This window comes from Nymphaea colorata, chromosome 1 (assembly GCF_008831285.2).
Source record: "Nymphaea colorata isolate Beijing-Zhang1983 chromosome 1, ASM883128v2, whole genome shotgun sequence".
Lineage (NCBI taxonomy): Eukaryota > Viridiplantae > Streptophyta > Magnoliopsida > Nymphaeales > Nymphaeaceae > Nymphaea > Nymphaea colorata.
Window position 1 is genome coordinate 16,058,911 of NC_045138.2, and position 21,485 is coordinate 16,080,395.

The window sequence follows — 21,485 nt, forward strand, 5'->3', positions numbered from 1 at the left end:
TTCGTGTCCGCCAAATAAAATAAGGGCCTTGCTATTTATAGCCAAACCAGTGGACGGGTCGGACGGGTAGACGAGTTTGACTCCGTTTAGTTGGTCCAAACCCGCGGGCCCGTTGTCTGCCCCTTTTGTCTTTCTCAATGCTTTTAATAAACTTATGTTTTTATTATTCCCATAGAGTTGTATATAAGAGAAGATGGGGTTAAGCCTGGGCAGCCAGCGGGCGTTGAGCCCAAGCCCCAGCCCAGCTTAACACTTAAAACTCGAGCTCCAGCCTGACTTGAGCCTGCGCTCGGTTAGATTAAATTAATATATATATATATATATAATAAATCATAATAAAATATCATAATTATATATAAAAATCAACAAAATATATATTAAAAAAATATTATAAAGCCAAACCGGGTTTATCGATACTAGGCCCAGTCGAACCGGGTTTATCGATACTAGGCCCGATGGCCCATTTTAGTGAAACATACACCAAAAGTAAGCCAAATAAATTTGAGGACAAAAAAATATTGTTGCTTGCAATCAACAAATTTACACGACCTCACGTGACAAGAAAACCATGTTGAGTAGGTGACCCTTGTACATTCCTTTATAAATTGCACTCCAACGTCAATCCTGCTGATGAGTGATTGATTGGGGTCATCTATGAATCATGTTCAAATCAGATGTAACATTTACAAAATTTGATTTATAGGGATTTCATGTATTCATATTTGCATGCAAATAAGAAAATGATTATACTCTACCTACATCTAATTTTAGGTTGTGTTTGACAACTTCATATTTCATATTGAAGCTGCATAAAAAGTCTGTTTAGCATGAATTTTAAATTCATACTACATGTTAAAAACCATGAACTTAAGTTGTGTTTGTTTTATCGTGAATATGAGATCTGTGGTGATCTAAAAATTGAGATCCATTAATTTAAGATAAGACGACACCTTTTATGTAGCGTTCTGAAGCTATCAAATCCACAATCACCACAAATTTGAAACAAATACAACGTTAAAGTTGCGATCCGAATCTGATACTAATATAACTTTTAAATTTGCAAATGAATCCGAATCAGACTTTTAAATATGCAACCAAGATCTGAGCTACATTAGTATACACTAAAAACGCACATGGAGTTCTTTATTGGGCAAATGGAGTCCTTTTAAAGCCACGACTGAACAGGGAGTTCAACACCAGCGCGCGTCTAGTTGCAGTGGAGGGACGCTAATCCGAATGGAAGAAGACAAAGTAAAAAACTGATAAGCAGAAAAGCCTCTTGAAAAATTTATCTGGTGTTTACGGTTTTGCCCAGATGAATCCTAGACCTCAGGATATGTCATCTCTCTCGATTCTCTCTCATATTTAATTTTCCGCCCCTCCCTCCATTCATCCCTTCACTTCTCTCTGTTCCTGCGGCGTAAAAGGCAAGATTACGTTGCCTCCCACCCCCCTCTCTCTCTGGTAGATCCATTTGTTTTTCACACCGTTGCGGCGTTGAATTCCACTTTCTCGATGTTTAAGATTTGATTTCGAAGGTGAGCTGGTAGAGTTTGGACCTCCTCCCATTCTAACACCATGAATGCACTTGGGTAGTGTCCTTTTTCTTGTATTTGTTGCCCATTTGCCTTATTTTCCTCTCGCTGTTACTTTTTCATGCCTTTTTGGTCTGAAGTCTTCGTGACGATGTTCATGCATGCCTATCTTCTATCGCTTCTTTCTCATTGATGGAGTTGCGGCCTCTTAGGCTTCTGAAATTGCTCACTCTTCTCAACAGATGAGAGCTTTTCCGCATGGCAATTTCCTCAACGCTTTTTACTTTTCGGGACAGATTGTGACATGCAAGCACCGCATTGGTAGATTTCCTTGTGGTTTCTTCGTTTCTAAATAGAGAGAATTGGAACTCGTTCGTACTCGGATTCATGAACTTGTTCGTTCTCTGCACAAGATGCAAGATATCGAGCTCCGGCCTGTACCTTCTGAGACTAAGCGTCTGGATTCGTGAAATGTGATGGAAAGCAAACCTCATAGTATCGGGTATCCAATTCATCGAGCATGATACCTCATCTTATCGAAACAAAAAGATAAGAGGGACAATTGCCTGCGCAAAACGCTGATCTCCATTTAAAACATGTACCTCATTTTATCAAGAAAAGATAGAAAAGGGTACTAAATGAAGTGTTCGATTTGGAAACCTGCGCCGGTTGCAAACTTGGCCACTGGTAGAAGCGGATGCTTTTTGATAGGAGGAAATTTGTAAATGAGCTGTTATAAATTAGAACTTCCTTCATCCAAGCAGATTCTCTTTACAAGGTTCCCTCCATTCAAGAAGGTTGCTTTATGGCAAAATATCTTTACTATTTGAAAGTTTTCCCTCCAAGCCTTGCATATGATGAAAATCCTTGATCAATTCTGTGTCGTGGACTGTGTCTTCTTTGTGTTGACAATACTAACGCAGTTTAGCATTATTACATGATAGTTATCGGTCAAATATACTTTAGGCAACAAAATACATTATTAAAGAGGGTGACACAACAGTACTTTAAGAAGGATCATAATTAAAAGTCGATCGGAATGGCCTATCACTATCATGCTTGAAAACCTAGTGAATTTATGGTCTTAACCTTCTACCGCCTAGAAAACTGAACATAGCAAAGATCTGGTATTACAAGTATGTTGTTAACGCTAATGTACTTATTGCACCCAATTCACAAAGTTCATTCATGTTCCTTGTTGATGTATGCAACCATGCATTTACCATAACAGAAGTGTTTGCAGTGGCTAACATTTCATCTTATGATTTATTTCAAAATTCCGTTTTGATCGTCATTGGTCATATTCATTTAAGAAGTTCTCTTATTTGGATAGACTTTAAGTAGATTGGCAGGAAATAATTGTGGATCTCCCTTTTTATAGATTAGGGTGAAAACTGAATCTTGCACTGGAAAAGTACAGGTCTTTTGAAAGATGAAAAACTATCTTGTTGGTATTCTTGTGCCTCTTCTATTTTCACTTGTTCTCCGAAATAAGAGGAAGCAAAAGCAACGTGGTGTGCCTATTGATGCTGGGGAAGAAGTTGGTTTTGCAGTGAGAAACTGCCGTTTTGAGTTTCCTGTTGAGACAGCATGGAATGGCATTTTGACAATTGCTGCCTTGTTTGAACGTTCGTGCAATCTATATGAAAGCAAGAACTTCCTTGGCACTCGAAGCTTCATTTCTAGGGAGACAGAAGTAACTGAAGATGGAAGGTCCCTTGAGAGGCTTCATCTAGGAGAATATGAGTGGCTTAGCTATGGTGAAGTATTTGAACGTGTATGCAATTTTGCATCTGGATTGGTTGAGCTTGGTCATAGAAGGGAAGAGCGTGCAGCCATCTTTGCTGATACACGTGCTGAGTGGCTTATTGCTCTTCAGGTAACACGTCTATTTATTTATAAATTTTATTTAAATAAAGTGGTGCTAAAATCACATTTGCCATATTCTTAATCTGTAGTCAAAAAGCTCTAAATGAGTTCTGTGAATCTTTCATTTCCTATCAATCAATGTTGTGAAAATCATATATTGAATTGGATTGGTGATGCTGCCGGTTTGGAGAATTGGCTGATTCACCAATTCTGCTGAATCTGTTGTGAATCAGCCAAAAAAAATTAAAAAATCATTTCTTGAAATAAATAAATGTAAAAGCAGGAAATTTTTGGAGCCTTGCTCAATCATTTCCTGCTTCTTAGCCCTCTTGCTGCATCTGTACATGTATTTGGAAATTACTCTGTTCTAAATTGCACTTTTTTGGTCCACGAAAATTCTATTGATATTATTTTTTCTATATTTTTAACAGGGATGCTTCAGGCAAAATATTACTGTTGTGACAATTTATGCTTCACTTGGAGAACATGCTCTAGCACACTCACTGAATGAGGTTTGAGTTTCTTGCTTTCTAGATCGTCCAAACATTTGGCAAATTACATTAATCTTGCTTGGCTTTCCTCCAAATAATGTGCATGTGATTAAACAAGTTGTCTTTTCTGGAAAACTTGCAAAAAGTTGTCAAGTGTATCACTTTTTGCAGAGAGCCTAGCATTTCATGCATAATTTTGAGCACTTGCTTTTATGATTTATATTTCAAAGGCATTCCTAAAACCAGTCAACTGAACTTGACTTGCCTTCCTTTATGACCTTATCAGAGAGAGAAAGAGAGAGAGAAGGGAATGAGTTTTTCCTATATATATATAGAGAGAGGGAAGCAGGCAGTGAAATACAAGAACTGGAGCTTATCAGGGAGAGAGAGAGAAAGAGAACAAGGAAGCAGACGGTGAAATTGAAAACTCGAGTCAGTGGTCTTTGTGGTTGCTGGCAACTTAAGTGCCTTGTTAAGAATTGTTTCCTTCAATGTTTTTATGTGAAACATATTCTCATCATCAGTTGTATTCATGAAGAGCACAAACTATTTTGCCTCTCAAAGTAGAAACTAGATTGGGTTTCAACTTTCAAGTTGAGTGCAGCAAGTGTCTATGATATATTACTGTCACTTCTGCTACATCATTCATGAGTGGACCCTGTTTTAGTGAACTGATGGGTGTATTTTGCTATTCAGCTTTACATTTATGCTTTTCTTTCATGCTTCTGTTTGTAGACGGAGGTGTCTACTGTAATCTGTGGTCGTAAGGAGCTGAAAAAGATAGTAGGCATAAATGGTCAACTTGACACGGTGAAACGTATTATTTATATGCATGACGAGGGCTTTCCTGATGAAGTCTCATCGGTGGAAAGGGGTACTGGCTGGACCTTAGCATCATTCTCCGACGTTGAGAGACTGGGGCGTAAAAGCCCTGTTGATGCAGATCTGCCTGTTTCAGCTGATATTGCAGTTATAATGTATACAAGTGGTAGCACTGGCTTGCCAAAGGTTTGTCTATGTTTGGAATTCAGCCTTATTTATATCTCATTTCTAGATATAACTAATAATTACTTTTAGTTTTTTTTTTTCACTTTATGCTTGCAAGTAAAGTGGCAAAAGCATTGGAGATTCTTGCAAAACTAAAGATGGAATTTTTCCCTTAAATTTCTTTATGCATTCCAGGGTCTAGTTTTTGGCATTTTCATTTGGCACTATCAAAGAAAAAGATTTTTCAGCTGGAACTGACCCCTTAACTTTCCTTTGATCACTTATGGATCACATAAAAGGATATTCATTTAAGTAATGTAGAAGATGCTCTAGATGCCAGAATGGCCACTTGGTTTGTCAGAATTGCTTTATCTTGCATGACTACTAGTTCAAGCTTCAAGTAACTTGGCTGATTTTGTTTACTGTCATGCTTTTGCTTCATGGCACTTTTAAGATGACCAGCTGATTTTTGGTTTGGGCAACATTTATTTTATTGGTACTGATTTGGGCGAGTTTGGCTTGTATTGCGAAGCTAAGATGTTGCTAAAGTTGATTAAACTATGGCAGTTATGAGTTTTCTCAATGAGACCTTTAACTGACTTAGTAGTATGGGATGGATATTCAAGGAAAAAGGGATGCAGGAAAGAAAAAGACATGTTTGCGTCAAATATGGAGTACAGGTTTCAAATATGTTGACATTTAATTTGTCAAATGCATTTCACAATAATAACATAACTCCTACATCATTAAAGGAAATGGACCAATATAGAGGAATACAAAAATTGGACTACTATCTGCTGCAACAACGAACCATTTGTTTAAGTGAAAATCTAAACAAAAAATAGAAATATTTATTGTAGTCGTAGCATTTCTTTGCAAACAATGTGTGCTCAATTTTGACTGAATCAAAATTTTCTATCTCTTTCTTTCCTTAACGAAGACATGAAGCAATGTTTATTTGTGCCAGTGTTTGTATGTCATGCAAAGTTTCTGTTGCTGGTTGAAGAATTTGGCAAATACCAATCTTATTTGATGAGAAATGGCTGGGATATATTCATGTTATTGGCTGAACAGTTGACCATCAAATTTACTTGCAAAATACAAACCTCAAACGTGCAAGCAGTTCCTAAGAGATGCTCACATAGCCCTTAGGTCTAAAGGGTACTCACAGGCATGCACATGTTTTTATTTCTGCAAACAAATTTGGCAAACAATCCAGCTGTCTCACTTCTTTGTGCATGTATATTGTGGTGTATAGAACTTCTAATTGTATCCATCCTAGTCATTGTAAGATCTTGGCATCCATTTTATCTACAAAAAATTTGATCGCTTATGGGTAACCATCTTTGTAATTTACAGTCAAGAAATATGTTCAATCCGTAACTTATCAATGCTTTATAGAATCAAATATTTGTTTATTGTGAACTTTTATGTGTAAGGTTTCTTATTTGGACCATTCATCATACTGCTTATTATATTTCTGCGGCAGGGAGTAATGATGACTCATGGAAACATTGTATCAACAGTTTCAGCTGTGATGTCAATTATTCCAGGCCTTGGAAGCAAAGATTCTTATTTGGCATACCTCCCTCTTGCCCATATTCTTGAGATGGCTGCTGAGGTAAGGATTTTCATTTTGATCTTTTTGACAGTTTATGCTTATAAGAGAGAAAAAGCATACTCAACTTGGCCCCTACCCGGTCAACCCAGTAGGGGGAGTTGTTTGTGACTGAAAGATGGTTTGACTTGGCCATGACTCGACAGAAACTTGGTTTCACTTGACTGGGAGCTCGGTTGACTTGGCGCTATTGCTATCTAGTAATAATTTTTTTAAGCTACTAACTATTTAATTACCTATTTTTTATATGAATCTTCTAACTGATTGGAGAATAAAAATTTAGAATTATTGTTTACTTATTAAATTTGCATATTGCAAATGAAAAGTTAAAGCTGATTAGGCTCAACTTCAGGTATGATTATTTATTTATTTCGATTTTTACAGCATTGGGCTGTTTATTGGACTTTAGTTTTCATAATATAGACATACATGTCGAGTCTGTTAACTATTGAAAAAATGCTGTATATATTGATCTTTTTTGCTTGTTTTCGTTTAGTTGTTTTTCATGGGTATATTGATACTTGCTACTCAATTATGTTGAAGCACGCAACTAGGGAGTAGCAGGAACAGCTTATGTGTCTAGGTTCTTGTTATTGCGTGCATAAATATAACTTAGTCATTACTTTATTTCATGTTAGGTTGACTTAATTCTGAGTTATAAAGCTAATCAAGTCATTTTACATTCTTCTTATGTTTAACTGACAAGTTATATATAATTATATATATTTCTGTGAAAAACAGTAGTTAACAAAACCCTGCCGGATCACCTGGTTGACCCACCGAGTCCTAAGTCACTGGTTTTTAGAACATTGAAAAAAGATTGTAGCTTTTGAAGTTTTGAGTACCTAGCATTTTAAAGACAAAAGAAGACTATATGGAACCTTCTTTACCAGTGGCCAAGCCAGAACTTTCTGGCTGAGAGCTACTTTAAGTTTAAATTTCAGGGGAACTTATATGTAAAAAACTGAAAAGTAATGAGATTTCTATATACAATTAAAGTAAATTTTGTAGGCTGGTATGGGCAATTGTCCACACCAACTATAACATAGCTCCGCCACTGTTCTTTACCCTTTTTTTCAATGAACACTGTTCTTGTTTTAGGTTTTCATTTGTGCGGTTGGGGCTGCTATAGGATATGGATCCCCTTTGACACTCACTGATACTTCAAACAAGATAAAAAAAGGAACAAAAGGTGATGCATCAGTATTGGGTCCAACACTTATGACTGCTGTACCAGCAATACTTGATCGTGTTCGAGATGGTGTGCGGAGAAAGGTAATGTTTTCGTTTCCAGACTCATCTGTTGCTTCACAGAATCTCAAGCCCAATCCATATTTAAAACTTTGTTTTGTTTGTCAAGGTTGATGCCAAGGGTGGACTATCAAAGAGGTTATTTGATATTGCATACAGCCGGAGGTTGTCTGCAATTAACGGCAGTTGGTTTGGTGCATGGGGCCTTGAGAAAATGCTATGGAATTTACTTGTTTTTAGAAAGGTTCAAGCAGTTTTAGGTGGTCGTGTTCGGTTTTTACTTTCTGGAGGCGCCCCACTTTCTGGAGATACACAGAGATTTATTAATATATGCCTTGGGTAATAATTTTTTTTTTCAATCTGATTATTTGTGCTATGATCTATCGACTGCTGTGAAGGACCTCTTAATCTGTATTTTCTATCCTCAAGAATGATTTCCCTTCTGTTTATTACAATTTAAAAGCATTGCATGGGTGCCTGTGTGGACATGGTGAGCAAAGTAATTTTTGAAAATTTGGGTGACAAGGACACAACCATATGTATATATACATATATATATACATATATATATAAATGTATATATATATATATATATATATATATATATATATATATATATATATATATATATATATATATATATATATATAGCAAAAGTGGATATCTAGATTCTGCATCTATCTAGGAACAAAAATTGGTTCTCAGGAACCAAAAACAAGGAAAATACTCCAACCTCTCAAGGAGCAACATTCACAAGGAATAAAACAGGAATTCATTAAAGAGCAATATCAAAATGAGGCTCAATCTCAATATGTACAGCTGGGGAGGAAAAGCTTAGGCTAGCTCTAACAACCATCAATTGCCTGAGCTAAAAATACAAAAGCCAAAAATACAATTTTACCCACTCTAAGACCATTTGATCAAGTGATCAAATGGCTAAAAAAATTTGGACGTAATTTATGTAGTTTATTTAATGAAGAAGAGCCTTTCACACACATTATCTCAAGATGTTAAAAAAAACAATCGTGGCCATGGGCATCATAATTCAAGTACTCAGTGCATCAGAATTTGATGGTCAAAGAGTCATGGTTATTGTTTCAAAGACATGTTTTATGACAAGAAAAAATGATGAGTCTAACTATGTCGCCAATTTAAACAAAAACAGAGTCATTTAACCTGGAGCACACGAAGGACATATTTCTGTCCTATCAGTAACGCCCGCTAGCTGGATTCAGAGACAATTTGTGGCACTGAGTACCAATGGGGATATTATAACCTAATTTACTAAATTTACAGGGTAACAAGTAAACCATTCTGTTTGCTGAAGCTTGGTTTGAACTTTCAACCTTCAAGTTGCATGTATTTTGTTGTGGTTACTTCTATCCGTTTTACTGAATCGACTACTGCTTTCGGAAAATATTCATTTTGTTTATTCTGATTCTACTTGACACAAGATATTGATATGTTATGCTTCTTTTGGAATTTATATTTTGCTTCTGTCTTTTGTGTTTAGATTTGACAACAATACTATTTCAGTCTTCAGTGTCCAGAGAACATTATGATTTTAAATTTCCAACAAAATTTTGCTTTAGTTGACGAGCTGCTCCATATTTTAGTCATGTTAAAATGAAACCTTGCTTGTTAATTGTGAGTGGTTCGATCTCATTTTTGATATGGAAAAGGTTTGCCCAGGGCTCCAATTGGACAAGGCTATGGCCTCACTGAAACTTGTGCAGGTAGAGGACTCTTCAGGGCTGTTTGGCAGCTGGAACAGTTACATATTGTTCTTTGAATCTGTCCGTTTTGTTCTATGAATCTGACCATAAAAAAGGACAGATCCATGGAACGGTATGTAACTGCACCAGCTTCCAAATGCTGTGTCATTGTCTTTCTTAAAATTGTTAAGGTATAAGAAGATACATGTCTTACTGATGTTCGTGCAGGTGGAACTTTTTCTGAGTATGATGATTCATCTGTTGGTCGTGTTGGTGCACCACTACCATGTTCATTTATTAAGGTAATAGTGTGCAGCAGCTTTACATATTTTGTTTTGTCTTTCCTTTCACTTTTTCGAATTTTGAAGGGCTTCCATGTAAGTGTTGATGTTAGAAATGTTTTAGCTTTCCAAAGATGAGCATGGGCTAACCGAAAATGATTTCGTCCTTTCAGTATTGCAATTTCTATTTCTGATTGCTGATCATATCTAGTGGAAATTCGATCATCAATTTCTGTCCAAAGCAGCTGTTATCAGTTGTTCGATGATTTGATCTATTGTGTCTGTAAATGCCATTTATGACCTTAACGGAAGACATAACAAACTATTACTCCTTAAAGTTGAATATCCAGAATATTTCAGTCTTCCTGCCAGAATGTGAATTTTCATTAGCTGAAGGTGATGCTATCTTGTCTGATTTTCCTGCAAATATCCCGATATTTCAGACTACCAAACACAGCAATTCTGAGTTTCTAACTATATATGTGAAAACAGACTTAAATTACCAATGTAGACCCACAGCACAATACCCATAAGATATGCTGCTTCAATGAACACGGTAAGTGTGTCCGACAAAAATAGTTAAGTGCTTGTTGATGTGATCCCGATACAGCATGAAATCAAGTCTTGATTGTATGAAATGCAAAGCTTTGCCTTAAGTTTGGATGGAATGATGTGATGCTCATAAGATGTTTGAAGTTCTTGCTTGGCGATGCCAATGGTCCATATAGTAGTTGAACAAGGAAATTTTGAGAATATGATGTCAGATGCGTGGACGTGCTGCTACTATTGTAACTTCTGCAAGTTGTTGAACATATACATGCGTTGTGAGTAGACCAGTTTCCCATCAAAAGTTAGAACTAGCTACTCGTATCTGCATTATTGTGATTATGAAGAAAATTATTCACAAAATGCCCCATCAACGGTTAGTTCAACCTACCGCAAAGAGACTCATTTTAGTCTGTTGCTAATGCTCATTCTGTTCAACAATCATGTTACTTAACCTTTGGGAGAGTATGGGATTGATTTCTTGAACTTCATTGTTTGTTTATTTGTTATATACTCTCACCTCCTAATGATCTCACTTGTTATCCTGGATTTGTGTGCTTAAATCTATAATTCTGTGAATTACGGGTTACATGAGGCAGTTCTTAGTGCAGGCCGTTTTTCTTTTTATTTTAATTTCTTTTTTCAAACTCTTAGTGCAAAGATTGTCTTGGGCCTCTGGGTGATACACAGGCCTCATCTAGGTACCAATGCTTGGCATGTGTTTAGTTGCACATATTTCTCACTTGAAGCGATGGGCTAGTTCTGGTTTGCTCTTCTATAGGGTCTCATGTTAATTATTCTTTGATTTCTTATTGCTGTAGCTTTCTTACTCTTTTAAAGGAGCACCAGGTGGAGAATTTACGTGTATAGCTATGTTCTTGAACTCTTTACCTGTTATAGAATTCATCTGACGGTTAGAATTTTTCTTTTGTGCTAGTTGGTTGATTGGCCTGAAGGTAACTATTTAACAAGAGACTCACCAATGCCACGGGGGGAAATAGTTATTGGAGGGCCCAATGTTACTTTGGGATATTTTAAGAATAAGGAGAAAACAGATGAAGTTTACAAGGTGGGCGTCTATCATATGCCATGTACGATTTTGTCTTTGTAGCACTTCGCTTGAATTTCTGAATTAGTTCACCCTTGGCAATGGAAGGTCGATGAAAGAGGAATGCGGTGGTTTTACAGTGGAGATATAGGACAGTTTCACCCTGATGGTTGCCTTGAGATCATTGACCGTAAAAAGGATATAGTAAAGCTACAACATGGAGAATACGTGTCCCTTGGCAAGGTATAATTATGTTTCTATCTTGTTTGTTCTTTACACTGCAGTCTGAAGTCTGAACCTTCTTAAGTTTTACAGATTGAGGCAGCTCTGATAGCAAGCCCGTATGTTGACAACATCATGCTGCACGCTGATCCTTTTCATAGCTACTGTGTGGCTCTTGTGGTTCCCTTTGCACAACCCTTGGAGGATTGGGCAGAAAAACAGGGACTTTTATATACAGATTTAACAGACCTGTGCCAGAACGAAGAATGCATAAAAGAAGTCCATGCATCTTTGGTGAAGGTAAAGACACCAAATCTTTAGCCTTGCCATTTATGAGGCAAGTCGGTGGCCGAGAAAAAATCATGATACACGTTTTAGATTCATGTTGCATAGAAATATCTACGAGTATTTATGATCATCCAATCAGGGTCTCATAGAAAATGAACTTTAAGTTTGCCCCAGTTATTTATTTTAACCAGCATCATTTAGTAGGTATCTTACATCCCATATGAAAAACGTAATGGCTAAAGCTAATCTACGAACTTTTGTTGCTTTTATTTGCATGTATCAGGCTGCCAAGAACATGCGTCTTGACAAGTTCGAAATCCCAACTAAGATCAAGTTACTCCCAGATGCATGGACTCCTGAATCTGGCCTTGTCACTGCAGCTCTCAAACTCAAACGAGAAGTCATCCGGAAGGCCTTTGCTAAGGACCTTACCGACCTATATGCGTAGAGGTAGTCTTCATGCGAGGCAGACATTGGCTGTGTGATACCTTTGTATCATCAAGAAGTTGGTGAAGCTTTATGGTCACCTGGTTTTCAAGAAGTTAGGAGTACCAATTTTGACATCGACAATGATTGCGGCCTTTAGATTGTATCTTGGTCGGAAAATTCAATTCAACAGAATGGTTACCAAAGGTGCATTCAGTGCTTTTGTAGTCCTCATTTGATCTACAATTTTGAGTGCTCAAATTTTGTTGTCACGAGAAAGCCTCCTCTCCAACTTGAAGGCTAGAAAACTGGACCATGTCATCCCGTTGATTTTTAAGAACCACATCTTTCTGGCATCAGCTCATTTTATCTGCCAACCCTGTTCAGACTCTATGTCCACCTGAACTACATTTTGAAGACAAAACTTCCAGAAAAGCACTGCATGCATATTTTTTTGGAGCTCCAAGAACAAGCTTGCCACTAGCATAATGCTGGAGGATTCTTTTCATCCAAACTATTACCGTGCATTTACACAATGAGCCTTCTGAAAACCTTTTCCATATTCCTACCACTGAAGTGTGCTAAAAGATACAATGAATACATTTATGTAGAAGCAAGGGAATACAGAAAAAAATGCGTCCTGTACATGCTCAATAGCCAATGGTCATCCAGGTACAAAGTAATCCATCTTGTCCACGGGTAGATTTAGGACGGATGTCTCCACCTGCAACCACAAGAAAAATCGTTTATCCCACTGGAAATAACATCAAATAATGGCCAAATGACACATGATCAGCAAAGGAAGAATTCACCTCTTCAAATGGGACGAACACAAAAGGTGCTAAGCCCCTCCTGTGAGAGACTGCAGGTACATCGGGATTATGCGTCTCATCATCTTGCCATTGTTCTACTACGCCAAGCATATCGTCCTGCCCATCTAGTTCATTGTTACCTATTCCGCTAGTGACTAATGAAAGAAGATCCAATCTATTGTTTGCGCCCACACACGTTCCTCTGAGCCTGTTACATTAGTAGCATATATCAAAATAGATGATCAGAGACTAGAAAACATAAGCAAGTCAAGCAGATGAAACACATAGTTGCATGTATAACCTTAGGCGAATCCGAAGAACAGTAGGACGCAGGCCTGGGTATAGAATAGCAGCCTCTACCTGCCAACAGGTTCACAGACACAAATTTTATTGGTACGTTATGCGGCTTTACAGATCATGCCAAAAAGTTACTGTTTTCATTTTCCACAGATACACACTTATAATTACTTATAACAAATTAGTAAAATGGGGTTTTATTTCTTTTATGACAGAAGCAAATACATAAGAAATAGTAATAATTCATGTGGTAAACAACTGAACGAGATCCATGTTTTTTGCATGCACTGAACTCACAAATTATAAAGGGGCAAATTTTTTCAAACCTGGTCATTTGTCAAAGTGTAGCGACCACTAAAAACACATTCTGCCTTTGATGCACGGAAGTTCATGCATTTTGCAACTTCTTTAACACGTTGAGAAGAATTCTGATTGACAAAAAGTAGTAGAAGGTGAAATACTGGTAGCACTACTATTGATGATGAACGGAAAAAGTGTAAAAATTCAGAAAGCTAACCTTGTAAAGGAACTTCCCTGTTGGGAAAAACCTGATGTAACGGTAATAGCACACCTGAGACACAACGATACATAAAATGAGGAGACATGTCAATAATATATCTGCAGTCCATATAAATACGTATGGTTCAGTAACGCATTTGTAATATATAACACAAGTTGATTGCTCCACAACATATACATGCTTTATTCCTTGGCCAGTAGTACCCTTATTGCATCTAATATGCATTTCATGGACAAACCAGATCATACTTTTAGTTATTAACCAGTTCCCGTTTTTCCAAAAAATGCAATTTGAAATTTGAACATTCTGGATTCAATTTAGTTGTTATTTAACCCATGAGTCAGCAGATATCATTTTCAAGCATGGCAATCAGAATCATCCAAACATTGAATGTATGTGTTGCATTGCCTACAATATCGACAAAGAATCTGTAGGATAACTGTAAAAAAAGGATGATCAACTTTCACACGAGGCATTGTAAACAAATCATGGTGACAGCCAACAGGCTGCTTCCTCAAATGACAAGAAGATGCCTAAGAAGGAATTTCACATACCAAGTGCACTGGGTTTGTAATTTTCCACTCTGCAACTCCAGCTCGGATGTAGGTATTTCTACTTACATAAAGACCTGGTAAAAATAAAATGCAACGGTGTGATATATAAATCTTCAAAACTTGGACCATGACATGATCAGGACCAAAAAAATACAAACTTGTGTACAAGTTAACCAAAATGAAAAAATCAGAGTAGCAATTGTATACTTAATTTCTTCAATGGACAAGAGAGAGAAAGAGAAATATAAGTTTCTTCTATATATCCAGCAGTTTTTTTGCTTGAATTTGTGTATCTTCGGAAAACCCTAGTGGTCTCCATGCTTCTATGTGATAGCGCTTTAAACGCCATACCAAGCATACATGGTTCTTTCTTTCCTTATCAGTGATACTGTGATCTTTTTTCTTTTTGCTATTAGTCCAGTTTTTCCTTCATGACAAACCTTCTGAAGTATTACTTATTTATTTATTTCTGAAAGCCCATTGAAAAATCATAACTGGTAGAAGTCACCAATATGCGTCCTGCATAGTAGCTTCACAGACCAAAATTTTTTTGTGACTATCTTTGTTCTGCAAACCACATCTATTTGCTGCTCACAATAAGCATTACATCTAAATGCAGTATAAATCCATAAACGAAGAAAAGGTTCTTGTTCATAACAAGACCTCAATATATCTTTTTTCTAATTAAACCAATGACATTGCATGAACTAAGTTGCCTAACCAATAATATCTAGAGCTTTAGTAATGCATAGAACAAAGAAGTACTCCAGAGAAGTCAAGAGGGTCAAGAACAATATGAAACAGACCTTCAGAAGACTTCTTCATAATTCACATGAAAAACTCAAATCAGATTGTTGGTGCTATGAGTCCTAATCGACAAGCAAACTGTGCTGTCGTTTTACAGCACACAAGAAATTGAAGACATACCATCAGTACGAGCCCTTGGTCTTGAAAGCCACATTTTCCTCCAAGAACCTTCATATAGAGATTGGACAAGCTTGTAATTTTCTACTGGACCAGAGATCTGCAGAAACAACTCAATTGCTATAGATCCCACAATGCCATAATGCATGATGAATGAAAATACACAAAATCAGCATGAGATGAATTAGTGAATTACCTGCCATGTCTTCAGACAGGCATTGCGCCAAAAGATAGGATTGCGAATAGTGAAACGCCATTTTCTGCATACACATGCAGCCCTCCCTAAGCTGTAAGGTGTCATCCTCATGAATATCTGGTAGTAAACAAATCCATCAGCATGTTTACTGAAGAATATGATAAAAAAAAGTTACTTGCTGATCAGGTATGCACACTAACAGAATGAACCATCAAAAGAGCTCTTAGAGATCTGTACTTAGATACAGAAAAGAAGCATAGCTTCCCATTCATAACGAAATGCAGGAAGAACAAGAACAGATGAAAATTGAGTTTTAGGAATATGCAAACTTCAACCATAAGAGATCAAGAAAATATGTGCACAAGGCACACTGATTCTTGATGCAGTAGATTGCATTTATTAGGTTGTAGTTCTAGGAAAGTAGAGTAAGAGGGTGTCAACCAAGAAGGCTGTGGAACTATTTGGCATACTCAACTGCAGTAGAAGAATACCTCCAAACAAAAGTCAGGCAGAAAATTCAAAACTTGATCTAATGCTGGAATTTTTTCATATACAAAACAAATCAATTGGAAAAAACCAGCTTCATAAAAAAAGAATTTCTGCAGGATAAGACCCTTTACATAATCAACATGTGAAAGCTACATCATTTCATGAATTATAGATGCCATGAAGGACATCCAAACAAACACAATCAGGACATTTCATCAGCTTTTTCCTTTCCATTTTTTTTTATTTTAGCCGATAGGAGCTTTACATGCTCAGTTCAACCTACTTTTATACAATGTGGATTTCAACCCTATAAAGAAGGGAAGAATATAAGCATATACGAAAAGGCAAGAAAATTTTGACTTATCAGGACTGCTTGCTGCTGCAAAAAGATACTTTGCAATGGATTACAAGAGATAGAATACTCTCAACATAGCAAAATGATAAAATGAAAAAACAACCTTAAGGAAATATTGCATTTGTACTTCCCACAAGCAATTGCTATTAATAAAAAGGTACACTGAATTATGACATTTTCCCTTAGCCTATTATAACCAATAGATGATCCTTAGAACTTTCAACTAGTGATCTTTTGTAGTCAAGATCCCGAGTAGCCAGGTGACTACTCCAACTAGTTGGTTACATCAGCTGCCAACCAACCTGCGTTGTCAAACCACTGACTAGTTGGTACTAGTCAACTAGTTGCCTTAGTATTGGGCCAGCCAGACAATCCCCAAACTATATGCATATATGTGTTATAGATTATATGCTAAGTAACACAGAGTCTTCAATAAGGTTGCCGCATCGCCGCACTTAAGCCGTGTCAGGTACAGCTTGGGTGCTTCTTGGGCACAACTTGGGTGCAGCAACAAACAAATTGCTTTCTTTCTATTGAATCATTTGATGAAATCATAGTTCATTAATCATTAATTGCTATTGTTATTATATATATATATATATATATATATATATATATATTCTCACCACACCTGCACCCATGTTTTTTTGGGAAAATGCAGCACCTGCATCCCACACTTGTGTGACATAGATTATATGTTTCTCTACATATTTTTGTATAGTATAATATATTTTCTCTATCTATTTTGGTCAACCAACTTGGACCAACTAGTTTATTAGGGTCTTCACTAACTTGGATCTGACTTCCTATTTTGACAACTTAGCGAGTGATATAGAAGAAAGAAGTACCTCATGAAGCAATTCATCAGGCAAACATCGATGAAGGAGAGCAGAATCAATGAATGGCCTACTGCTTGCACTTCCAAAAGGAGGAATTGGCCTAACCCTGATGCCATAAAGACCTAAAGCACAAGCAAGAAGGAATAACTGGTCAGCCATAGCAGGGGATCCAAAGAATCCATAAGCACAACAATTACAGTTCATCCATCTTGAATTCATGCATAAGTGCAATAACAAATTTGTGTGAGAGAGAGAGAGAGTGTGTGTGTCTGTGTATGTGTATAATCAAATCCACACAAATAGACCAAGTTGAGATCATCCATCCACTACAATCAACAAAAGTATAAAAAAAAAGCGTTTCTCATGAATAGCATTGATAACATTGATAAAAAACGAGTTAAAACACCCATCCCACAAGAAATTAGTCAACCATCTTGTAGAGGTTTTGAAAAAATTTCCAGCTCTCGATGGGCTGCTTTGTGAACACAAATTCCATGGAATCCCAATTTCTTTTGTGGCTCTCCAATCTCCAAGGTAAGTGGACAGAATGAGACCAAGCAAGATGCCTTACCATTTGCCAATTCATGGCCATTCTTGTTGCAACTAGAACAAACCAATGCTTGTTCCTTACCTTAAAAGTTGGACCTTCACTGCTCCAAAGAACATATGCTTGGTTTTCCCATGTTTACGCCTTGTTATAGCTACACTTTGCTTAATGAAAGGCCTCAGATAGAATAGTATCTATACAAATTGAGCTACCCTTATACAAGCTTAAGTTAGATAAAAAAAAGTTGGGCTTTTAATTAGAAAGATGGAACTAATGTTGGCCTTCACCTACATCGCATTTTAAGAAATGCCAATAGAGAACATGGTAGTCCCCCCCCTTTCCAGTACATAGCAAGCAGATGAAATTGAAGTGAAGCAAAAAGAACTACAAGATTGTTGCGCTTCAGTTAGCAAACATGTAACCAAATTGAGAAGGTCAAAAAAATCCAAAATTCAGACAGAAAAGACAAATATAAAACTGGCCATGACTGCACATCAATTGCATAAAGAAATAATACAGAAAGAGTGAACAGGCCTATATCACATGCAGGGGCGGAAGCATGGGGAGCCTGCAGGGGGCCCTGGCCCCCGCTCAAAAAAAAAAGATGTAACTTTTACAAAATTTTATTTATCCTATATAAAAATTTTGAAAAATTATATTTCGGCCCCCCATTAAAATTTTGAAACTATAATTTGGCCCCCTCATGACAAATTGCTAGTTCAACCCCTGATCACATGTACTCAACTTCTCTGCTAGATTATAGTGCAATCTAAATGTGACAAAGCAACAGTGAAGGGTATCAATGTGTAAACTGCTATACCTGGAGTAGTATAATGGCTGTCTATTAGAGCCTATAACAACTTTAGCAAGAAGAGCATGTCATTAACAGGCCAACAAAAAGAAATTAAAGTAAGAAAAAGGACCAATGAGTGTTAACACCCACATTGCCGATCTGCATTACATCTTCAATCAGTATTTCAAATGCGCAGAGCATCTCTTAGAGGGCTCATCGATTGACTTTTATTCCTATAATGATAGCTGAACCATATCTCAAAAAAATTTTGAGAGTGAGCATGTGGATAGAATTTTTTTCAGCACCCAATATTGGAAATGAAAATTGTTATCAATAGAGCACAGTTTATCAACAGAGAGGGAAGAAAAGGAGAATAGCAACCAAAATTTGGAACTTACTAAGCCAAGGTCTTTCAGTGTCCAGAAAGGGAAGTCTCTGTGTCTCCATTGATAGGGAAGGTCAAAATAGAGCCTCAACAGTCACCTCCTGATTGTAGTTCAAGTTGCAAGATCACACTGTGATTTAATTGGAAGAAATTAGCCTCTTAGTACCAAAAATATAGGGAAAATCAATCAAATAAAAGAAGTATGACGCCTACTTCTTGGGTGCAATAAATCTGCTATGAAAAGTTACGGAAACAAGTTTTTCTTTCCATTTTCAGAATCTCTAACTTTCTTGGGGAACTTTAAAATATGAACTGTAAGCTAATAACAAACGAAGAGGAGGCAAGGGCGTGCTCTTAGACATCCTCCAAAGTGGTGAAGCAAAAGTAATCCTAACAACGATGCACGCCCAAGCAAAGGCATTACCAATCCATCCATGTCTATATGCACCTAATGCAACTCAACTGAACAGCTCATGAAAGAGCATGCAAGTTTAAAATTTAAATCTTCTGAAAACCAACATGTATAGCCTATAAATAACAAAACATTTATTAAGAACTGACACGATAAAAAAACATTAGAATGGTACAAGTCTCAAAACTAGAATTAACAACGAACGAGAGGAATATTCTATCTTAAAAAGTCACCATCACTATCTACAACATCCATAACCGGCCACTGGACCTAGTAACCACGGACAGTATCTACGTAACAAAGACTCCTATTGTAAAGCAAATTATCAACGTCCGTTTTGTACTTTTTTTTTTCGTTTTTTTCTTTTTGGTTAACAGACGAGCGGTTTTGCCATCATGACAGGTCAGTGAACTACTGCTTTAAGGCTGTTCAATAATCCAATGCGCTGAAATTCTAATTCTCAGTCAACAAACCTTCCTCCCAAACAGCGAAAGAGGGTCATCGATCAAGATGCCAATAAGCGACACTACAGTCGCGGATGAGGAAAATATTTCTTTCTATTTCTTTTACTCATGGCACGCCTGAATTCTCCGAATTCATAAATCATGATATATACAAGTGCAACTTTTCAAGAAACTCCAACAAGTTCCACCTTGGGACGAATTCCGACAAACTCTTTTGATATCTAAACCTCCTAGCAGAATTGACGGCGAAAAGCCGCACTCGGTGAATATTAAGAGATAAATATGCATATACGCGATGTGGTTGTGCGCCCTGTATATAGGGCGCCCATATGCCAGAAGGAGTTAGTTATCGCTGTAGCATGCGAAATGATTCTTTCCCCTTTTTCCTTTGTACGAGTGTAATGAATTCATTTGACTCTGTACCAATAACAGATCATCACTCGGGTTTCCTTTCCTGCACTAACTCTCTCTCAGCCTCCCTGTTTTGCCCTGCCACACTCCTTCGTTGCTGGTGTATATCTGTTTCATAACAGAGCACTGTGGTTTCCTTGCGCTCTGATTTCTGTACATGGTGTCGGATTTCGGTGAAATCATGCGCTCGGAAATTACAAGCTCACGAGAACCTATCGGATACCCAGTTTGCAATAGATAACGACGATTCTAGAAACCCACCAGGGAAGCGTGAAGGAAAAGGAAAAAGAAGCCCGAATAGCAAGTACCTGTCCACTGTAAGCGAGAGAGACAGAGAGGGAGGGCGCTCCCCACTTGCAGAGACGAGTTCGGAAGAAAATGGTTTGGTAGAAGATGATGGGCTTACGCCTTCCTCCCCCGATTCCGGAGAGGATCCCTCTCTCTCTCGTTGAATAATCCAGGCCCCCCCACACACACCGAGAGAGAGAGAGAGCGCGGGTGTGAAATGGAAAGGTTTGCCGCCACAAGGGCGATGGGCTTCGTGGGGCTCGGAAGGACCAGCAACGTTGTTTTGTTATTTGGTATCAGAGCGGTATTGTTTACGAACGCTACGGTAACCAATCCGCATCCGTCACTAGAAATGGGTTGTGCACTTCAGTCAACGCTTTTAAACGAATTATTTTTTTAAATACTAAAAGATTTTGTTCAAATAATTATTTTGAAAGAACAGGCTGAATCGGAATCTGCCGAGTCGGCCAATCCCAACAGCATACGGGTCAACCAGCAAGACTCGGAAGTTGCCCACATGGGCTTGCATTTTTCCTACTTGTGGGCGATACGCAACATAAGGAACGACGCTAGTTGGCACATATCCGCTGATACGATATGCAATTGGCAATCTCAACCCCAAGTCTCTCCATCTTCGTCAAACTTCATCTTATGCAAGTCTGTTAGAGCACGTCTAGTAATGTGTTTTTTGGAAAACATATTTTTATCATTCATAATATACAAAAAGTATGTTTCTGCTATATTAAACATAATATAATAACAGATATTATTTTAAATTCAACAATCAAAATCTCGGGGCATAATTCTACAATATTTACCAAAATAACAACGTAATATTTTTGGAATACATGTTTTAAGAACATGTCTGTGGAGCTGCTGTCACATTGGGTCTGCGAAGTTGGTCAATCATGCCCGAGCTTTT

The 21,485-nt window shown here is 37.4% G+C and overlaps 2 protein-coding genes across 3 annotated transcripts; one reads left to right on the top strand and one right to left on the bottom strand.

The window, feature by feature from the left end:
• Window positions 1-1,283: 1,283 nt before the first annotated feature.
• LOC116256751 (long chain acyl-CoA synthetase 9, chloroplastic) lies at window positions 1,284-12,493 on the top strand. 2 transcript variants are annotated; one of them, XM_031633237.2, is made up of 13 exons: window positions 1,284-1,538; window positions 2,917-3,414; window positions 3,836-3,916; window positions 4,631-4,903; window positions 6,372-6,503; window positions 7,602-7,775; window positions 7,861-8,090; window positions 9,444-9,487; window positions 9,695-9,768; window positions 11,231-11,362; window positions 11,450-11,584; window positions 11,657-11,863; window positions 12,135-12,493. In XM_031633237.2, the coding sequence occupies exons 2-13, from the start codon at window positions 2,968-2,970 to the stop codon at window positions 12,297-12,299; spliced, it is 2,094 nt and encodes a 697-aa protein (XP_031489097.1). In that variant the 5' UTR covers window positions 1,284-1,538; window positions 2,917-2,967; the 3' UTR covers window positions 12,300-12,493. The 2 variants fall into 2 exon arrangements, with proteins under 2 accessions (XP_031489097.1, XP_031489091.1); XM_031633231.2 differs by having other exon boundaries at window positions 1,285-1,538; window positions 2,956-3,414.
• A 148-nt stretch (window positions 12,494-12,641) lies between these two features.
• Window positions 12,642-20,837, bottom strand: LOC116256764 (F-box protein 7). Its single transcript, XM_031633248.2, has 11 exons — window positions 20,584-20,837; window positions 19,002-19,118; window positions 17,273-17,385; window positions 15,581-15,697; window positions 15,388-15,484; window positions 14,461-14,534; window positions 13,904-13,957; window positions 13,713-13,814; window positions 13,391-13,449; window positions 13,090-13,297; window positions 12,642-13,001 (listed from the first exon to the last, which is right to left on the bottom strand). Exons 2-11 carry the CDS (start codon window positions 19,048-19,050, stop codon window positions 12,942-12,944), a joined length of 933 nt encoding a protein of 310 aa, XP_031489108.1. The 5' UTR covers window positions 19,051-19,118; window positions 20,584-20,837; the 3' UTR covers window positions 12,642-12,941.
• Between the last annotated feature and the right edge of the window lie 648 nt (window positions 20,838-21,485).

Excerpts from the sequence above, each read along its gene's own strand:
- LOC116256751 (XM_031633237.2), top strand. The coding sequence starts at position 2,968 with ATGAAAAACTATCTTGTTGGTATTCTTGTGCCTCTTCTATTTTCACTT. Across the intron at positions 4,904-6,371 it reads GTAGCACTGGCTTGCCAAAG|GGAGTAATGATGACTCATGG; the intron begins GTTTGTCTATGT and ends TTTCTGCGGCAG. Across the intron at positions 9,769-11,230 it reads TACCATGTTCATTTATTAAG|TTGGTTGATTGGCCTGAAGG; the intron begins GTAATAGTGTGC and ends CTTTTGTGCTAG.
- LOC116256764 (XM_031633248.2), bottom strand. The coding sequence starts at position 19,050 with ATGGAGACACAGAGACTTCCCTTTCTGGACACTGAAAGACCTTGGCTT. Across the intron at positions 15,698-17,272 it reads CTGATGAATTGCTTCATGAG|ATATTCATGAGGATGACACC; the intron begins GTACTTCTTTCT and ends GTTTACTACCAG. Across the intron at positions 13,815-13,903 it reads CAGGGAAGTTCCTTTACAAG|AATTCTTCTCAACGTGTTAA; the intron begins GTTAGCTTTCTG and ends TTTGTCAATCAG.